The sequence below is a fragment of the Rissa tridactyla genome, chromosome 1 (genome assembly GCF_028500815.1).
Source record: "Rissa tridactyla isolate bRisTri1 chromosome 1, bRisTri1.patW.cur.20221130, whole genome shotgun sequence".
In the NCBI taxonomy this organism is placed as follows: Eukaryota; Metazoa; Chordata; class Aves; order Charadriiformes; family Laridae; genus Rissa; species Rissa tridactyla.
In genome coordinates this window covers 151,363,669-151,381,971 of record NC_071466.1, presented here as the reverse complement: position 1 = coordinate 151,381,971, position 18,303 = coordinate 151,363,669, and the positions used below count along the sequence as shown (strand labels likewise).

General features: G+C 40.6%; 1 protein-coding gene across 24 annotated transcripts in view; it reads left to right on the top strand.

The window, feature by feature from the left end:
- CACNA1C (calcium voltage-gated channel subunit alpha1 C) overlaps nt 1-18,303 on the top strand; it is a 489,873-nt gene that overhangs the window by 284,603 nt on the left and 186,967 nt on the right. For all 24 annotated transcript variants that reach the window (XM_054201788.1, XM_054201724.1, XM_054201725.1 and 21 more), the window contains exons 4-5: nt 2,215-2,354; nt 9,687-9,826. In XM_054201788.1, the coding sequence (XP_054057763.1) occupies nt 2,215-2,354; nt 9,687-9,826 (280 nt within the window). The remainder of the gene's footprint in view (nt 1-2,214; nt 2,355-9,686; nt 9,827-18,303) is intronic.

Below are 18,303 nucleotides of genomic sequence, written 5' to 3'. Positions count from 1 at the left end.
TCATTCATCCCTAGTGAGGCCACATCCATCCCAGGCACAACACTCACTACTTCCATTCTCTGTTCAGGGCAGGTTCTTCACCCGCAGAGTCTATTTCCATCTTCCTCCAGCCTCTACACAGGCTTTACCTTGTCCTTTCAAAGGTAGGGCATTGCCTCCCAGGCAGATCTACCACGGGCTTTGTGCACAGGATGGCATCTGGCCTCGTGCCATGCTGACAGAGGCATGTGGCAGCACAAAGGTGCAGGGCAATCCGAAAGATACTGCATAGGCTTCCCATCACACAGTCATTTTGTGGCGGTTTGTTTTGTTTTGTTTTATTAAGAGGTTTCATGACAGCTTGTCTTGCTTTACAAATGTGTGCGTAGAGCTTGGTTGTTCGGGTCGGTCTGTCTGTGATTTGTACATCAATTAGTACCTGTTCAGTTGTCAGCAGCAGTGGAAGGAGAAGGGCTGCTAGGTTACTCACTTCTAGGAGTGTGCAAGCCATTATGGAGCTCTTTTCTGTGGCCAAGCTGGACTCCTCGTTCCTAGCATTTTACATGCCAATTCCTGTCCTAAATAAAATAATGCACTTACTGTCTGTAGAGGAGGGGACATAGTAGTCACTAGTACTGTATGCTGTTGTTTCCTTCTCTGAGTTCAAGGGGAGAAAAATCCTTAGTGTGCTGACCTGTCTCCATCTGGGACAACGATGGACAAATTCTGTGCTGTGGGCACATTCAAAACTTTTAGGAGTGGATCAGACAACTACAGAACTATACGTTTTCTTTTTTAGGTATTCGCTGTACTAAGCACTTGGGAATAATACTGCAGACATTGTGAAAGCATTGTCTGAGGGAAACCCACCATATTTTAAAGCACAAACATGTGCCTGCTACTGTCAGATGGAGTTTCTCAGTAGTGTAAAATAACGTGTTAACGTAAACATGAAGATGAACTGGAAATGGCCTTTTTTTTATCAACAGGTTGCTAGTGAGTTGTTAATTACCTGGAGCTGAATGGAAGAGGTTCAAATGGGCAGCTGAGTCAAATGATGGAATGATTTTTTTTGTAATCCTGTGTATCTTGTATTGCTATATCATATGAAAGTGTCATACATGCATTCAGCTGGACAGAGGAACAGGGCAATTGCAGTTTGGAGCTGAAAAGAAAAATAAAGTAGTGACCTACCTGATTGTCTTGCTGGGTACCCTGTAAGATATGATCACGAATGACTAAGTTGTTTTCATTTATTTTTATCTCAGCTTTTTATTTCTTTAATGTGAACTTTTAATAACTTACTTTGTAGTTTAACCTTGCAGGGACCTAGTCTCCTTTTGCTGTCATCTAGTTTGCACCTACTTTTTTCCCCACTCAGCTTGCCACGCAGCACTTTTGTAGTGATTACGTAATGCTGCAATTTCTCTCCCACTTCAGTGGAGGTCCCTACCATTTCTGCAATACTGCTATTCTTATCCCACACTGGGGATAAAAACCCCAGAGATGAGAGACAGCGAGCCTGTGTACTGACTCCAAAAACCTGCTTGCTTGTCCTTAATCAGACTCTACTGTCACTGGAAGTGACTTTGGATGTGCTTAATTGCAGCCTGGATTTCACAGGGACAAGTTCATTTCTGATGGAATGACTAAAAGCCTCTAGCATTAGTCAGTCTGATCTGTAAATCATTTTCACCAATACTCAGCCTACCTATTCCCCAGCAACAGACAAGGGAATCCCAAAGAAAACACAGTTTGACGCATGCATCAGTCTCAAGTGGCCCCCTCTCTTCATTTTTCCCCATCTGTCTCCACAACATTGCATCCACAACATGTTTCCTCTCCAGAGGTAGAAAAGGACTGGATGTGGTTCATTCTGATGGCTGACAACATTTGGCAACATACTCCTTAGAGAGCCGAGTGCAGCTGATGCCTGTTGACCCTCTCCCCTCCTCCTTTGCACGGGCCTGTGCAGTGGTCAGTCCCTGCCAGGGCAAGGGCAGCAAATTTCAGAGCCTAACCAAAACCTACTGCCACTGTCCTGTCAGACTGCCCACAAACTATGCAAGTGTGAAGAGAAAAGCCCTCTGGCAAGCCATGCGTGTTAGATGCACCCAAGTGAGGAGTCAGTGAGTTGGAGGCTGTATGCATGGACTGTGACAGAAGACAACATCCTTATCCCTGGTTTGTCGCTCGCGCTAACCGTTGTCTCTCTTGTTCTCTTTTCTTCCCCAGGAACGAGTGGAATATCTCTTTCTCATTATTTTTACAGTGGAAGCATTTTTAAAAGTAATAGCATATGGACTTCTCTTTCACCCCAACGCTTACCTCCGCAATGGCTGGAATTTACTAGATTTTATAATTGTGGTAGTAGGGTGAGTACCAACGTTTTGTCTTTGAATACACTGCACATGGGGGCTCTGGCAGCCCTTGGGAGCGTAAGGGTGGGTGGTTGCCTGATACGTTACGTATGGGTGATGATGAGTGATGATGGGACAGGTTGCTGTCCATCATATTCCTCCTACAATCACCATTTGTCCTTCCTGCGTTAGCCCTGCTACAGGACTTTCATGTTTTACCAAGTTTTACCGTGTAATCTAAAAATACAATTAACTCACTGGTCTTCTGCAGGTATGACTTGATTCATGCTAATTTCAGTGTAGCAATGATTTAAACGAGGCAAATATTAAGGATTGACAATCAATTGATGTACGTTTTCTGTCTGGTATCCCATGCTGCTTAGCCTTTAATGCTAATCCCTTGCTGCTTAACCTTTTTAATGGTTTGCAAGACATGGACATTAAACTGTTCTTTGGGAACAGGAATAAAAAGAGGAAGCAGTGCAAGGCTGTTGGACAAAGTCAAACACTTAATTCTAAGAAAATCCCTTTGTTTGTAGACGTGTATGAAGAAAATCTAGGTGGGATCCTTTAATTAAGATTATAGTTGGATGACAAATTCTGCCATCTTGTGAACTTCTGATGATTTTTTCATTCTCAAAGATGGATGAAAAATTTAAATCCCAGGTGTTCATACTTAAGTTACTCAGTTCAATTGCACTGTTCTGCTGGTGATTTCAACACTTTTGATTTTGACCCTTTTAATGTTTTAACCTTTTTAAAGACTGATTTTACTATTGTAGATCAAATTGTCACTGTGAGCTGCAACCTTTCTAATCCCCTTATTCCTTTCCTTGGTTTTCAAGCTTGGCATTTAATTTATTTGAATAAAAGAAAAATAAAACACCTTCTGTTTTTTCTACCTAAGGGTAAGAGATAAGCAAAGGGTTTGAATTGTGGTTGTTGAAGGGAAGAGGTGAAGGATAAACTACGCCTGAAGACAAAAAGAAGTAGTATTTCTTTGCCTGAGTAATTTGTCCAATCCTCCCACCGCTCCGTTGTTAAAGAGTTTCATCGCATACAAAAACGTGCAGTCATTTTACTTCTTTGCCAAGGAAACCCTGCATCAGCTCCTAGGGGAAACACCTAAGAGACACTCACAGTCATCAAAACCCCCTCATAATTTCTGTCCCAAACTGAAGTCTATCTAGCTTCTTGACCATTTTTGTGGTGGCCCCAAAAAATTACATCAGCAAACTTCTGTGTGCTACCCAATCCCTCCCACTTTTCACTATCATGGGGAAAAGTGGGTGGACGGAGAATTCCCAGGGCTGGGGGGAGAGAGGTGGGGAGAGGAGAGAACAAGCTGAAACCTGTTCTTAGTCCCAAGACCTCTGTGCTTCCACGTTGGCATAATGCTTCTCCTTATGACAGTGCCCAGTTGTCTTTCTCCTTCGCTCCCACCTGCAACCAGAAGATCCCACAGCAAATTAGTAATTGGAAATTGGAAAATCCCCAACCCCTCCCCTGGCATTGATATCCAATTCCATAGCTGGTTCTGCCTTTGAATGCCCTCAGATATCTCACCTGCTTGAAAATTGCTGCTTAAGTTGAAGAAAGATCGGAGAACAAAAGTCTTGTGAATGTGATTATTCCCTTTTCATTTTTATGAGAAAGAGACTTTTTAAAGATACGACACATGACCTCCTCCTCTTCCATTGGAATGCGAAAGAGCAAGGCTCCGGAAATCACAGGGCAGCATTATATCTAGTTTAAGTACGGTCCTTTTCAATTTTCCTACTAGGGCAGTTAATCAGGGAGATGATATTCAGACTGAAATTAATTCCCTTGCCAATGACAGAAGCTGCAGCTCTCAGCTCTTCTCTCTGTTCTTGCCTCCAGCAGCTCTCAGTCACTAGATGGGGAACAAAAAATGTAACTGGGGAGGGATTACAGGAGTATGATAAACATGGCCAAGACCCCAAGGTTTCTGTTAAATAGTAACAATCTCAAGTGACAGATTCCACTTCAAGGCCAGATGGGTTCCTTTGATGTTTATCTGTTTAAACTCTCTTGTACAGTACCACAGCCCAGGCTGGTGCGCTGCTTTTTCTCTCCACAACCCCTCTGCAAAATCTACATGGTGATACCATCTGTTCCTGTTCTGCCCTGTCTTCTTTTCTAGGGGCTGTCTGAAACCCCTCAATGACATTATGTTTAAATTTCAGCGTAATTGAATATTTTGTCAGGAAGGAAGTCCCATGGAAAAGGTTTAAAATAAATTTTAAAGAGAGAGAGGAGGAAGAAAGTAAGTGCTGGTAACATCTCCTTGTGGTGCCTCTTTCTGCCTATTCATGGAGCTGTTGGAGAAAGCTGAGTAATTTGGACACAGATGTAGCACTGGGCAGAGGGATTTATTTGGCATGTGGGGCAGAGGATGGTGTGGGACTCATACTGGAAGCATCAAGTCCCAAAACGACTGTGGTAATTGCCATTTGTGTTTCTGCCTCAAGAATCATCTTCATTTGTAATCATGATTGTACTTGCTACCAAAAAATAGAATGACTGGGAAGTATTCTTTCAAGTACTATTGGAAGTTAAAGGAGAAAAAAAAAGACGGGTTTTAGATCCTCTGTTTGTCTCTAAATCCACCTAATATACATTGCTTACCACGTATATCTTGAAGAGATAATACAGCACAACTGGCCTCCTTGTATGTCAAAACATACAAGTCAATAGAGAAAAAGGAATATGGGTAGGACCAAGCATAAATTCTAGAAGGAAGTCTCAGTTTTATAAAAATTTTTTGTAAAGATATGCCTGTATACTTTCCCTTGCCTACTGAAGGTAGGTCCCCTGGTATCCAAAGGGATCTTAGAGTCAGTGGTTCTAACAAGGCCACAGGAATGTTCAGCAGCAGCAGAGGAGAGCACTGAACACAACTGCGATGTTTTCTGGAGAAAGGATGCACTTTAGACCTGTTGGCTTGTAACAGCTTATCATTCTTGAAGTGTGGGAGATTTGCTTATTCATCAGCTAAGACTTTTAAAGCTTGATTCTAGCTTATCTTTATATAGCCTATGACCCTGCTATAGCAGCACCATTAAATGCTGCTTTGAAGAAAAACGTCTGTGTGGGGGTATCAATCAGAGGCTCTGTGGATAAGAACATTATTAGTTAAGAGCAAAGATCACACCCCTAAGATGCCTAATGAGGCACAACCCACAAAAAATCCGTCGAATTGTACCCTGCTTCCTTCAGTTTTACTGTTCCTCTTTCAGAAAACATTAAAATTTTCAGATATAACAGTGATGTCCTTTAATATTAGGCTGTTGGAGGAAATTTCTCTTGAGAGTAGACTAACTTGACAATGTTGTGCTAGAATAATATCTGTCTTTCCTGGCAGTGCTGTGGTTTGTCTGCCAAGCACAGTCATTCTCTAAGGGCCTGTAGCTTCTGCCAGAAAAAAGGTGTTGTAATTTGAAAGGCAGTCTTACTTGTGAAGGTAAGCGGTGAAGGTGTTTGGAAAGGATGTGAAATTCCGAGCAGACTGGAAAACGTGGTCGTAGTATATGTCTTTCTTGAAGACCTGTGGGGAGTTTCTAAAGGGCAGACCCAAACACTTTCATACTCACAAATCACAGGTGAACTGTAAAACATTGTGAAAAAAATCATTGTACTTTACAGTTTCTTTATACCTATGGGGATTCTTTCAGCTGTGTTTTTCTGCTGTTTTTGGGCCTTAGAAATACCGAGCCCTCTGTTGTCTCTTTATATTCCGTAGGCCCTTGACAAGTTCTTTTTTTGTGCTATAAAAATCAGTGTGCCCTCCCCACAGAGGAAGAGATGAAGAGTTGTAGAGCAGGTTACAACCTTATCATGCTGCTGTTGGGGTCATCTAGCAAAGCAAAAACCTTTTTGATATTTCAGTTGTCAAAAGGGAAAAGAAAAATATAAGAAAGAAAAACGGTGAGACTAGCTTCATACCACACAAGTAAATGTAAAAAAAAAAAAAAAAGAAAAATAAAAGAAAAAAAAAAGTGGAGCACATCAGTGCATGTGTGCGATAGAAATTTATTTTCTGCTTTGTAGGTCATGTGTGTCAAATGGATGTAGTCTAGGTGTAGTCAAGTCACAAGTGAAACTAAGTAACATCTATCCATCTATTTCAGGATTGGAAAACAACTAGCTGAAAAACTAGATGGAGTCTAAAGAGCTCATAGAAACTACAAATTGTATGAGAGTTGTGGGGTTTTTTTCTTAATAGAAGGTAATGGAAGGGGCTGTCAGAAGCCTTGCCTTTCTTCTGTGTCTTATCATTGGTGCTATTTCTCAACAGGACATTTTATTTTTTATTTTTTTTTTCCCTTCCCTCTGGGTCATAATGAGTTACAGCCAAAAAAGCATGTGGTAGTTGTAGCCTCCGAGTCATAGATGTCTGCCCATGCCCTAACTCAAGAGATGATAGGGACAATAAAGTAGGATTGGCAAGATGTACTATAAATTTGAAGAGTGGACTTGAGATTCAGTAGGCCAGATTGGGCACAGTCTAGACCCCAATACAAAAGGGAGAGAGAGTCAAATAAATGAGAGAAATAAAAAGTTGTATTGCATTAGTAAAAAGCAGGATTAGTACAGAGGGAGATATTAAGCATGCAGTAAATGCGTTAAAGCAGGATTAGCAGGAGTAATGCAATTCAAGTTTAAATGTAGGTTTTTAAATGAGGAGCAGCGGGAATTACTGCAAATTATTCCTGAAGTACAGTAGGCAGATGACTATGGGTACCTCAAGACAGCACGTTTAGCACGTCAACACTGGAGCACGCAAACAGGGTCAACTGGCCTGCAGTGGAGCTGCGTTAGTCTAGGAAGGTGGGTTCTAGCTCCAGTGGAGTGAACTGTCCTACTGGTTGTGTTTCTGCTCCTCCTGAATTAATTTAGGCTTTTCTTAGAACACAGAGTTCTAGAGCAACCCATGGTTTGCTCACTGCATGAGTGGCAGAAGAAATGCCCTTGGTGCCAGCTGCCAAGAGCTGCTGTTTGGTAAAATATGGGGCCAGTGATAATGGGGACGAGGAGAATGGACCCTCAGTTTTGCACAATTGCTGACTCAGAGTTCCTTGAGATTTCTTGTCTTCAGCATTGTAAAAGAGCTGAAAAACAGCATAAGAAACCTTTTGCAGTGAATTCTTTTTCCTTCAGAGGCTCCCAGGAGACTGGGACTGTTGTATAGGTATGTCACTCATCATCTAGTATGGGAATTCTGTTGACTAGGAAGATAGAATAAGAAATAGAGCACATTTCTAGAGCTTAATCACTAGCTTACTGAAAATACATTAGCCCAAATTTGACCTACAGTGTTTCTATTATGAAGACCAGCAGAAAATTGCAACTGTACAATTTGTGTACACAGCTCAAAAAATACATTCCAATAATTCACATTGTTTGCATCAGCCCTTGTTTATCTCTCTCTGTGATATCTGTAGTCAACCCAGTATTTCTCATAGGCTCCGTTTTTGTCTTCTCTGCATCCTGCTTCTCAGTCTGCAACACCTACAAACTCAGCATCCAACCTCCCCACACACAGTTTTTCCCACGCTTGTTACCTAATTGTTAAATCTTTCTGCAGTGCTTGAAGTTGAGGCTTTGAATAGATCCAGTTAGGAGTTCCTCAGTTACAGCTGACATGTTTTATAAGACTCTTTTATATGATTTAAAAAAAAAAAAACAACCTGCTTAAGAAACTAATTTCGCATTCGCACTCCCCTAATCCACGTTTTTGTGTGGATTTAGGGCTGGGGAAATGTGTTGGCTTAGATGCTTCAGTAAATGAATCCTCCTTTTTCTATCCAGGGCAAGCTCCCTATGTTTGTGGCCCTATCAGTACGTTTTAACAGCAGATTGCGGGGATTGAAGCTCCTTGTAAAGCAATCAGGCAGCTCAGTCTCTGCTTGATATGCAGTTTGGGGGCTCTCTGTGGAATATGCCAGTCAGGGCGTATAGATGAGAACCTGACAGAGGCACTGCAGACTGCAAAGCCTGAGAGAGAAATCAGACAGTGCTGAATCCAGGCCACTCCAACTAGGCTGTTCCTGGCATCCCAGGCAGCTTCTTTAGAGTTACCTCTGGTTACCTCCATGGCACGCTACAGGCCAAGGCGTCTCTGCCACTTACGGGCAGGCTTTTTCTACAGAGCGCCAAACATCCATTTAGACTTGAACAACTTTTAACCTCTGCTGAATTTGGCTGGGTTCAAGCTGATGACTTCAAGGCTGAAAGCAATGTCATTAGCAAATTCATGAGGAATCCGTCCTCCCCCAAAGGTACTGATGTTTTACCAGAAAAATGGAAGCTGCTTCCTGAAAGCTAATTTTTTAAATCAAGTTCTGATTAACACATAGGGTGAGCCTTCAGCTCCTTCACAGAATAACATTGTATTTTCTGCCTTGCTCTGCCTTTTCAAATGCATTCTGAGTGAGACATCTTCTCCTTAAAGCAGCTACTCCTACTAGCTAAGATAAAATATTAAGACTGGTATAAAAAAACATTCTACTAATAAGACTCCTACAGTTTTGGCTTTCCCTAGCCAATGCGTCAGAGGATTTACAAATGGATACACAAGCACATAATCTGAGCATACTCCCTTATGTAAAAGTTTGCATCTTGGAGGATTCTTGTGTGTTATACCAAGTTCTACCTGCAGTGACCTTGGTGAATCTTAATTCCTTGTAAAATTGGTGACAGATAATTAATGATTGGATTAATTACAGATGATGATTTTTCCCCAAGGTGGATTGTTGGTTAACAAGGATAGCAAAGTATTGGCAGCAGAAAGGGCAAAACCTAAAATTTGTACTTTCTTGCCTTTCCACTTGACTCCCACTGTGTATGTCCAGACTGTTTGGTAGGGACATCCTGGAGACTACCTTCAAAATCTGACTCGCGTGCTCTGCTGTTGGTGGCCCTTTAAATTCAGCATGAGGCATTGCCAGAAAGGCCATTTTGAAGGATCCAGCATGCCGCAGCGCGCAGGGCGGGGAGCACACCTGCACATGCCACCAGGAAGGCTGGTCGCTGGGGTAGTCTATAGCTGGCTGCAAGGAAGCCATTAGGCTGAAGGAGGAGCACATCGTGTTTATGTCTGCTCCAGAAAGAAGTGTTTTGCAAATGGTATAGACATCACCATTAGGCTATTGCATATGGGAAGAGTCTGTCTCTCCTCCACCATATGTGAATGTCGACTGAGATGTGTGACACCCTTCACAGGTCTGTGAGATAGTTTGGGTGATATGATGATGATGATCTCTGTTCCCGTTTAGCCCAAGCTTTGGTGTCTGCCTACAGATTGTTTCCTCTTTCTTTTTGCAGGCTTTTTAGTGCAATTTTAGAACAAGCAACCAAAGCAGATGGGGGGAATTCAATAGGAGGAAAAGGTGCCGGATTTGATGTTAAAGCACTGCGGGCTTTCCGAGTATTACGGCCGTTACGGCTGGTGTCTGGAGTTCCTAGTAAGTAATGTCATTGTTTTTCTTTTATGTATGTCTGTGGTGTGATATGGGGCAGGAGTAATTTGTGTTCACAGTTTTGAAGATGGAGCGTGATGCAGATTATTTTTGGTGTGTGTGGGAGGTCTTTTTTCAAATTAATGCAGATTCATGATAAACGTGATATTAATCAAAGGATGACCAAACCAGAGCTGAAGCGGAATGGAAGTTTCATGGTAAGTCAATCTGATTGTGCAACCTTTGTAAACAATGAAAGTGGGAGATCCAAGATTTTCTTTATTTCAAGCTAAAGGTCCTTTAAGTAATTGTGAGGTCACAGCACATCGTTGATATTGTAAATACTTGACCTTGATGAAAATGCTGTATGGTCATTTGTGTCAGTTTTAGAGGGAGAGGAGCTTTTTCATTGAAACTGCATTTTCTTCCGTGCATGTGATGTTCTGACCAAGAGCGCTGGGAACAATTTAGAACCAACAGGATATAGGGTAATGGCACAGTCATGTTCTCTGTTAGCCTTATTTGCTTAAATTATTTGTAATGTCTCTGAGAAAGTCCTCAAGCAGCTTTTGATAGTCTAACATCCATTTTCTTATTTACAATGAATGTATGAGTAGCTGGAAGTCTGGTGATTCTATTGTGGAGGTGGAATATGGACATCACAGTGGGGGGAGGATTGTATCATTTGTCTTGAGCGTTTGTTATAGATGGGACCTGTTGGCCTTTTGTAGAGAGGGTTAGTTAAAGCTGTCATTGCTTTCCAGGTTTATAGCAATGGGAGATTTAGTTAGCAGGAAAGGAGTTAATCTTCTCCAGAATAGCTGTGGAGAGACCTTTGTTTATTTTTATTTGGGGAGCTTGCTAGTTTGAGATCTTAAAGTACTTCTAACCTTACTGATTCAAAAACCTTGAGTCAAGTTAACATAAACTGGGAGATCAGCTTAAAAATCATGATTTATTTGTTAGGAAAATAGAAGTGTGAGGTTCTTTTTCTTTGAGTTGTTTTCTGAACCACTAGGTTATATTTGAGCCGTGTTTGCAGGCTTTTCTCCACAACCTTAAAGGGTAGAAACTTTTTAAATGAAAATTGAGGGTCTTTGTGAGAGGAGCTAAAGCACTGATAAAGGCAAAAAATACTGAGACAATTGATAGCAATACTATTTGGTTTCACAAAAAGCCATGCTTGGTAACCTTGTGCCCAATTTAGGGTTACTTTGGGCATCAGTGGATTAAGTAGAAGATATTGAAAAGTAAATGCTATCTGTTAGGGAACTCTGGACTTTCCCCTCTGATACAGAACTAACATCCATGATTTGCGCTGCCTCTATTAGGGATTCCTGCAGCGGTTTGATTCATGCAGACAATTGTGTACCATGCAGTACCTTCACTCCATGCAGAACACACCCCTGCTTTTGGCTAGATTTGTCTCATTAAGTGTATTCTGCCTGTGGTCCTCAGTCTCCATTGGCACCCACTTAATTCCTGGCTGTAAATTAAGGTTTTGTTGTTCTTTCCTAGTCCTTCTCTGATCTAAGTCTTTTGGCACTTTCTAGTTGCGTGCCAAGTGTATGGTAAGGCGAAGGTGCTTGACTTTAAACATCTATGAACCGGAGCATTCGTGGTGACATGCTGCTTATGCTGAGACATGTTCTGAGAGTTGTTCTGACATAAGCTGAACTGTGCTTATAGTTATTGCTGTTTTGGAGAACATGTGTTCCTCAAGACCAAGGGGTTTTGTTACTATTGTTCAAGTCTCTTGACTAGTGCTTTTAGAGGACTGGAGGGAGCCAAATCTGGCACAGTTCATACCCATATGCATATATGATCTTGATCCCAGTGTAGACTAATAGGCCATTTGCGGGTTTTCTTATCAAGAGAATTATTTAATTTGCACCAGAACAGAGCAAGGGAGCCTCATGCAAGCTAACAAGTATTTTGTCTAGACAATGAAATACCAGTCAATGAAGAAGGCGAACCATCAACTTGACCTGACAGACACCCTCTATTAGTCTTTGTGGCTCTGACTAGGGACGTATTTATTGAACCATGTTTCTTTGGGGCTGGTGTGGCTTTTAGAAAGACTGTTGAGGTCTGTAGCTAATACAGCCTCAATCTTCACTGTGCATTTTTTGAATTGTACAAATGCCTGTTGATTAGCCTAGATAGAGGTTATCACATCCATATGTATTAGAGCGTAACTTTTCTCATGAGGCCTTTTAGATAACATTGCCTAAGCCAACCATAAATAGTACATTACAGGATTACGTTATTATATAATAAGTTAGTGCAGAGGTCTAGAAGTCAAACTTTTGGGTCTCGTTCAAGTCCTGTCCCTGAGACATTATAAACACCAGTGGGTGAATTACCAACATTGCACTTACTGTGTTTTGCCATCCATAAAAAAATGCCTTTTGCTTCCTTCCCCTTCCAAAACGTAGTAGACTTTTCCACTGTGAGGAGATGACCCACACAGCTTTATCCTAAAATTACATGAATGTGTCATGCACTGCAGTTTCTTCTCACTTAACAGACTCTCTCTAAGTGTATGGAAGCAGTATTTCATTAGGAAGAGGGGATCCTCTGGGTCATTGGCAGCCACCTTCTGCATGGAAAGCCCAACATCTGCTGTTTGGCTTGAGGTCCAGATCTAACTACAACTATTTGGAAAAAAAGGAAGTGTAAAGCACAATGATTCTTATAAAACAAATTTTTGAAGCACGTGGTGAATTTTTGCATGCAAATCTTAAACTCATCAGGATTGGGGTTGGGAAATAGGTTGTCTGAGGTGGAGAGATTGGCTTGCAGCATGGAATATTTTTTTCTGAGTCAAAAGGAGTTTGCGTGGATTTTTTTCCTCTCTGTATCAATTCAGAGAAAATAGTCCAATTTAAGAGGGACATCTTTTGTGTTCAGGTTTGAGTGTTTAAAGACCTGTTTCAGAATATAGAGAGTTTCCACATAAGTATGATTAGAAGTAGGGCAAAAATATATGAATTGCCCTCTAAAGTTAATTTCTAGTGTCTGCATATTGCAGATGGAGAGACTGAAACAAAAGTTCAAGGTTTAACACTTTCAGAAGTGACTTCTAATTCTATGTGTCTCATACTGGCTACCAGTGCTAGACACCTGAGTCAACATGGGTATCTGAAAGCTTCAGATAGATGGATAGAGGGCATTAGCCTGAGAGCTGAGAATCCCTTTTTTCTAAGTCCCATCCATGCTTAGTTCCTGGGACTTGGGTGTCTCTTGCCAGAAAATGTCACATTTGTGTAGCGAAGAATTCAGGGACCGTGCAGCACAGGAAGTAGTGATTCATCTACAAGAAAAGTTAGTTCACCTACAGGCAGACAAGCAAAGGTACCTTTGGCAATCTTTGTTAGGATCAAACTGCCCCAGCCCCCAAATTATTTTACTGCATCCTAAAACCAAAAGGGTTTGAGGTCATGAATTCAGCAAAGCCTGAAGACTACATCTGGGTGACTGTTTTGGGCACATAAATATTTCATAATCTTTAGGAGAACAGATGATATTTTTCTTCTTTGTGGTTATATGGACATTCATAACACCACTTGTCATGAGGAAAGAGATAGACGTTTTGTTTAAAAGATGAGACCGATATTTTTTACCTATGTCACAAAGCCAGTTGTAGCATCATAGGTGAAGCCTTCAATGGCACCAAATTTAATGTCTTTGGGTTCCTGTTACACCTTCAAAAATTGGTGTTAAGTATTTACACCTTTCCAAGCAGCACAATAGGGATTGATTGAGTTTTTGGGGTTTTTTTAAAGAAAAAAAAAAAAAGTTGTTTGAGTTCCTTTCTTGAAAACTTTTTTTGTACTAAGTACAGTTTTGTTGTGACTGTGTGAGATGCATGGCAGAGCAGTAGGTTAGATACTTCCCACAGCTCTCATCCCAGTGCTGACTGTTGCTTTGTGAACAAATAAAGTTTAAAAGGGATAATTAAGCAAACTCTTTTTTTTTTTTTTTAATTATTTCTAACTCCTTTTAAAAATCGTACTGCTGCTGGAAAAATGACCGCTCCCAGTCTGTTCAGCCTGGCATTAACTTATAAACTAACAATATTTTCAAATGCACATGGATGATTTAGGTTTCACAGTGGTAAGTCACTTTCAAAAATTAGACATAAGCACTTTATAACATTGATACACAGGCGAGAGAACTATTCTGTTAATGTCATACTAACATAATTCTTGGACTGCATACTTCATTTCAGTTGCTGAAATAACTTTACTGCTGGTGTACCAAAGCAGTCTCCTTAAAACAAAAACAAACCAAAAAGCACACAAACAAAAAAAAAAACCCCACAAACAAAACTTCACATGTGCATTAAAGCATCCATCTTAATGTGCCATTGAGATCAGTATATTGGTTTGATAAAGGAGAGAGAAGGAAAACAATTTGCTTGACGGACATAAGTAGACAAGTGCAAAATCAGCATGTATACCAAAACTTAATCACTTTTGTCTCTTGGAAACTGTTACCCAGTATCTCCTTTGGCAGGAGTACAGCATTGCAAAGCTTTCTAGGGACAGAATCAAGTCACCCTTTTGTGTCAGGAGTTTTCTGTTGATTACTTTTCTATCACCGTTTGGCATTATTAAATATTTTAAAGCTTGTTTTAAACATTTTATGCTTGAGGAGGGCAAAAAGAAGCATGCAGTGTGGCAATGAAGAAGCATGATCCAATTAAAAAAGAAAATCCCTCCTGACTATTGGAAAGGGCAATCAGTTACTCCTACACATGCTAACTCATGACCATTTAACTTATTGAATTCCATTTCCATCACCTGTATTCATGCTGCTCAATTATATCACCTCATACATTCTGTTTATCCTCTTTATGTTGTACTTCATGTATCCCCATTGTTGCCACTAGTTATTGCCTATCTGATATCTGCTATACTTCATTTATAAGCTCTTCTAGATAACTTGAAAGCCATATAATTTGAGTAGATGTTGTGCACTGTACTTGTATTTTCAATAAGGTCCTCTGCTGACCACCCAGATTTATGTGGGCAGAAGACCATGATATCCTTACCAAAACTAGAGAGGAAACTTGACTGTTCCACTGGAACAAAAACTTGCCATATTTTTCTTTTTTTTTCTTTAAAGAACCACAAAATCTAGCCTTGTGATGTGTTCAAGCTTCACTGGAGTCTCCTAGCGGGAGAGAGTTACTCAAAGGCAGTGTAGGTAGGTCTCTAGCACCAGTACTTACATTGTCTACTGGAGATGCAACAACCACATAACTGGATAACAGAGGGTTTGAGCAAAAGACCTAAGCCAGACCCTCCTCATGACAGTGCAATGGCTGTCAGTGAAACAACAGCTTGTAACTGGCCAAGTGTATTTTTTTTAGTTAAATGAAATAAGACCAGAATTTTCATGCATGAATGCCTAGAGATGACTACCTTTGCATGTATTTGAATAACTAAGTAGTGTAACTAATTTTTGGAACGATGCTGCTGTTGAAGTCCATGATTGCTATGAGTTCATGTGAGAATTGGGCACCTTCAGACAAGGTGAATGAAAAATCTAGACATTTTTACATTTCAGTCTGTCTCAGTGCAATTAGTCCTCATTTGCCCTGAAATGCTGTTCTCTATTAAAATTTACAGTGCTGTCTCAGTCCCAGCAATGTTCTCTAGCCTATATTCATTGCAGTGTTTTCAATACCACAGCCTTTTTCCATCCTTATCCCAAACTCTCTGGCATTAATCAGGTTGTTTCTTTGAACTTTGTAGTATATAGGAAAGTATCCTGTCTTTACTTGCAGTATCCTGATATCTGAGCCGTTCAGGTGTGTATATATGATACCACATTTACCGCATCCAGCAATGAAGATGAGAAGTAAAAGAATCCCCAGGGGCTCTATGAGAGGAGTAACACATGAGGAAAGTTTTGCCCATTTGAGAGGTGCTGGATTGGCAAAGTCCTCCAGTTGGATCTGTTTTTAATTTGCCATATTGCTGCAGGTAGGTGAAGCAAGGAAATCCCAGGGGTCATAGGAATGGATTTTTTTCTGTCTAGGTGTTGTCTGTGTGGGACACTGCCTAAGTGCATTGTGTGTACTAGATTATGTCCATTTTTGTGGAGAAATAAGAGAAAAAGGCTTTCAAGTGCTTACAAGGTGTTTAGGCTATAGTCCATGTTTTCCAGTGAAGATTGTTCTTAACTCTAAGACTGGCAATATTTTTTTTTTTTTCTCTCCCCTTTTTTAAGGAATATGATCTAATCTAATAATTTCAAGTCATAGAGGAATTCTGTCTGTATGATCTCATAATTCAAAGATACCCCACCACTGAAAGTAAAATATGGGGGGACTTTTACAGCAAAATACAGGGTAACTTACTGAATTTAAGACAGTAGGGAAATGTCAGACTCACCATGGTAGTCCTCCTAATGGGGATTCCGTCCCCAGCACCTGACTGTCTGGCCTGTGATTGCCCTCCTACTTGAGTTTGCGGTGCCCTTCCCAGCCACTGAGACAACTCAGCTCAATCTATTGCAACGATTCCGTTTTGCAGCCATTGAAATAAATACACACAATACAGTTATTTGGCTTGCATTTGGGATTTACTTTTTTTTTTTAGTGCACAATTGAAATTTTCAGCTGTAATTTCTCATTGTTTTCTGCACAGACCAAGAAAATTAACACCACTTTATATATTTGAGGTAATAATGTAATTGAGGTAATAAACAGACAATTCAAGAAGTCCAAAATGACATCTCTTTTAAGAACCATGCGTTTTTGGAATATGGCAAAGAAATGTGAGCCATTGGCTCTTTCTATATGTTGAATAGCACATATTAAGTCTTAAGTTTTAAGCAAATACTAACTGACAGTCAGGAAGGCAATTTTTTTCCGAATATGTGTGCTTCTGGCAAAGTATAGTTGGCAGTCATCTGTTTTGCACGTGGTTTGCGTTTGTACACTCACTGGTGGAGCTAGAGGCTTAAACTTACCCTCCTGTTGCAAGGTTATGGTATAACGGGTATACCACTGGAGAATTCTGACTTACCTTCAATGTGAGGAGATAGGAGAAGTGGCCTGATCAAAGCTTCCAAAGTGTGAAAGGTTTGTGTGCAAGTACAAAAGACTGGAGTAAGATGGAGGAACTGCCATCAAACCTATATGGTAAAGGTCATTGACAACAGAGGGAATTACTGCAAATATATTTGGTCAAAGTTTGGCTTCCAAATCTTAATTTTGCCTTAAACTTTGTTGTTGCATTTAATAATGTCAGCTTTTGCCAAGTCCGGTTCCTTTTTTTTCTCTTGGGCTCTAAAATCTGTAGGAAACGTGCTCTTAAGCAGATTTCTTAAGTTCTCCTTCATTCTTGAGCAAGACTTCTCAACCATCTGTAGCATCTCTCCAGCACATACAGCACCGTGTGAGGACAAGTTGCATCACCTTTCCCATGTCATTGCCTAGCTGTTTTTAATCTCAAGTGGCCAATTTGTTTTGCTTTCGTTACAAATGGGAAGGGAGTGGAGAAAAAAGGAGAGAACAGTCTGAACTAAATGTCCTCATTAAGGTTATTTCTTCATAGTTAACTTAAAACTCTACACATGCTTGCAAGTCCTTTATTTACTTAGGTCACCGTTACACAAGGGAGTGATTTGATTCCAGTGTAGCATCTCCCATAGGTATAGATCATTCCCATGAGTAGGGCTTACACAATCAGGACCTAAAGCACGTTTCCTTGAGTGGTACAATGTGTAGAATGATGTCATTTATGGCAGAAGAGGTTAACTCGGTGTAGCAAAAATGGGTTTGTCTTATTGAAGATTACTCACAGAGGCACAGACTTCTTGTTGTAATAAAGATTTCTCTCATATTTAAGGAATGCCAAGGAAAACAGGGAAATATTTATTATTTGATCTTGGCTATGTAGCTCTTTTAAAAATAGCACTAACTACGAATGTACCAAATAACTGTGTCAGCCTTTATCCTACCAATTACTGTGCCTGCTGGCATGATTATTTAACATGTCTTCACAACAGAACAAAACAAAAAATCCCAATACCATAACGTGGGACCGCATCAGGGTGTAGACAGTCCCTTCCAAATGAAGAAAATAAAACCCACGCTGACATCAAAGAGCAGGCGTGGAGATAGTCAAAAAATCCTAGCTTGGCTTAAAAAGAGGTTTTTCAGAAGTGCTGTGGGTGGATCAGAATTTCTTTCTAGCACCTTTTTTCGATTCTTCAAGTACTGCCCGGAGTTCTCATTCAGAATGGACATAGGGCATGGCTCTCAGAAAGAGCCCATGCCATCAAGATGCTTGTCCTAAACCATCTGAAAAATCTAAGAATGCCATCTGCTGTCTCCTAAGAACAGTTTGCGTTGTTGTTTAGATATGCTTTTGTCTGTACCATAAAGGAGCAGAAGTATACATACAGATTGTATCTAACTCGTATCAGCAGGAGTGTGCTGGGTTCCCAGTTGCTCACTTGTA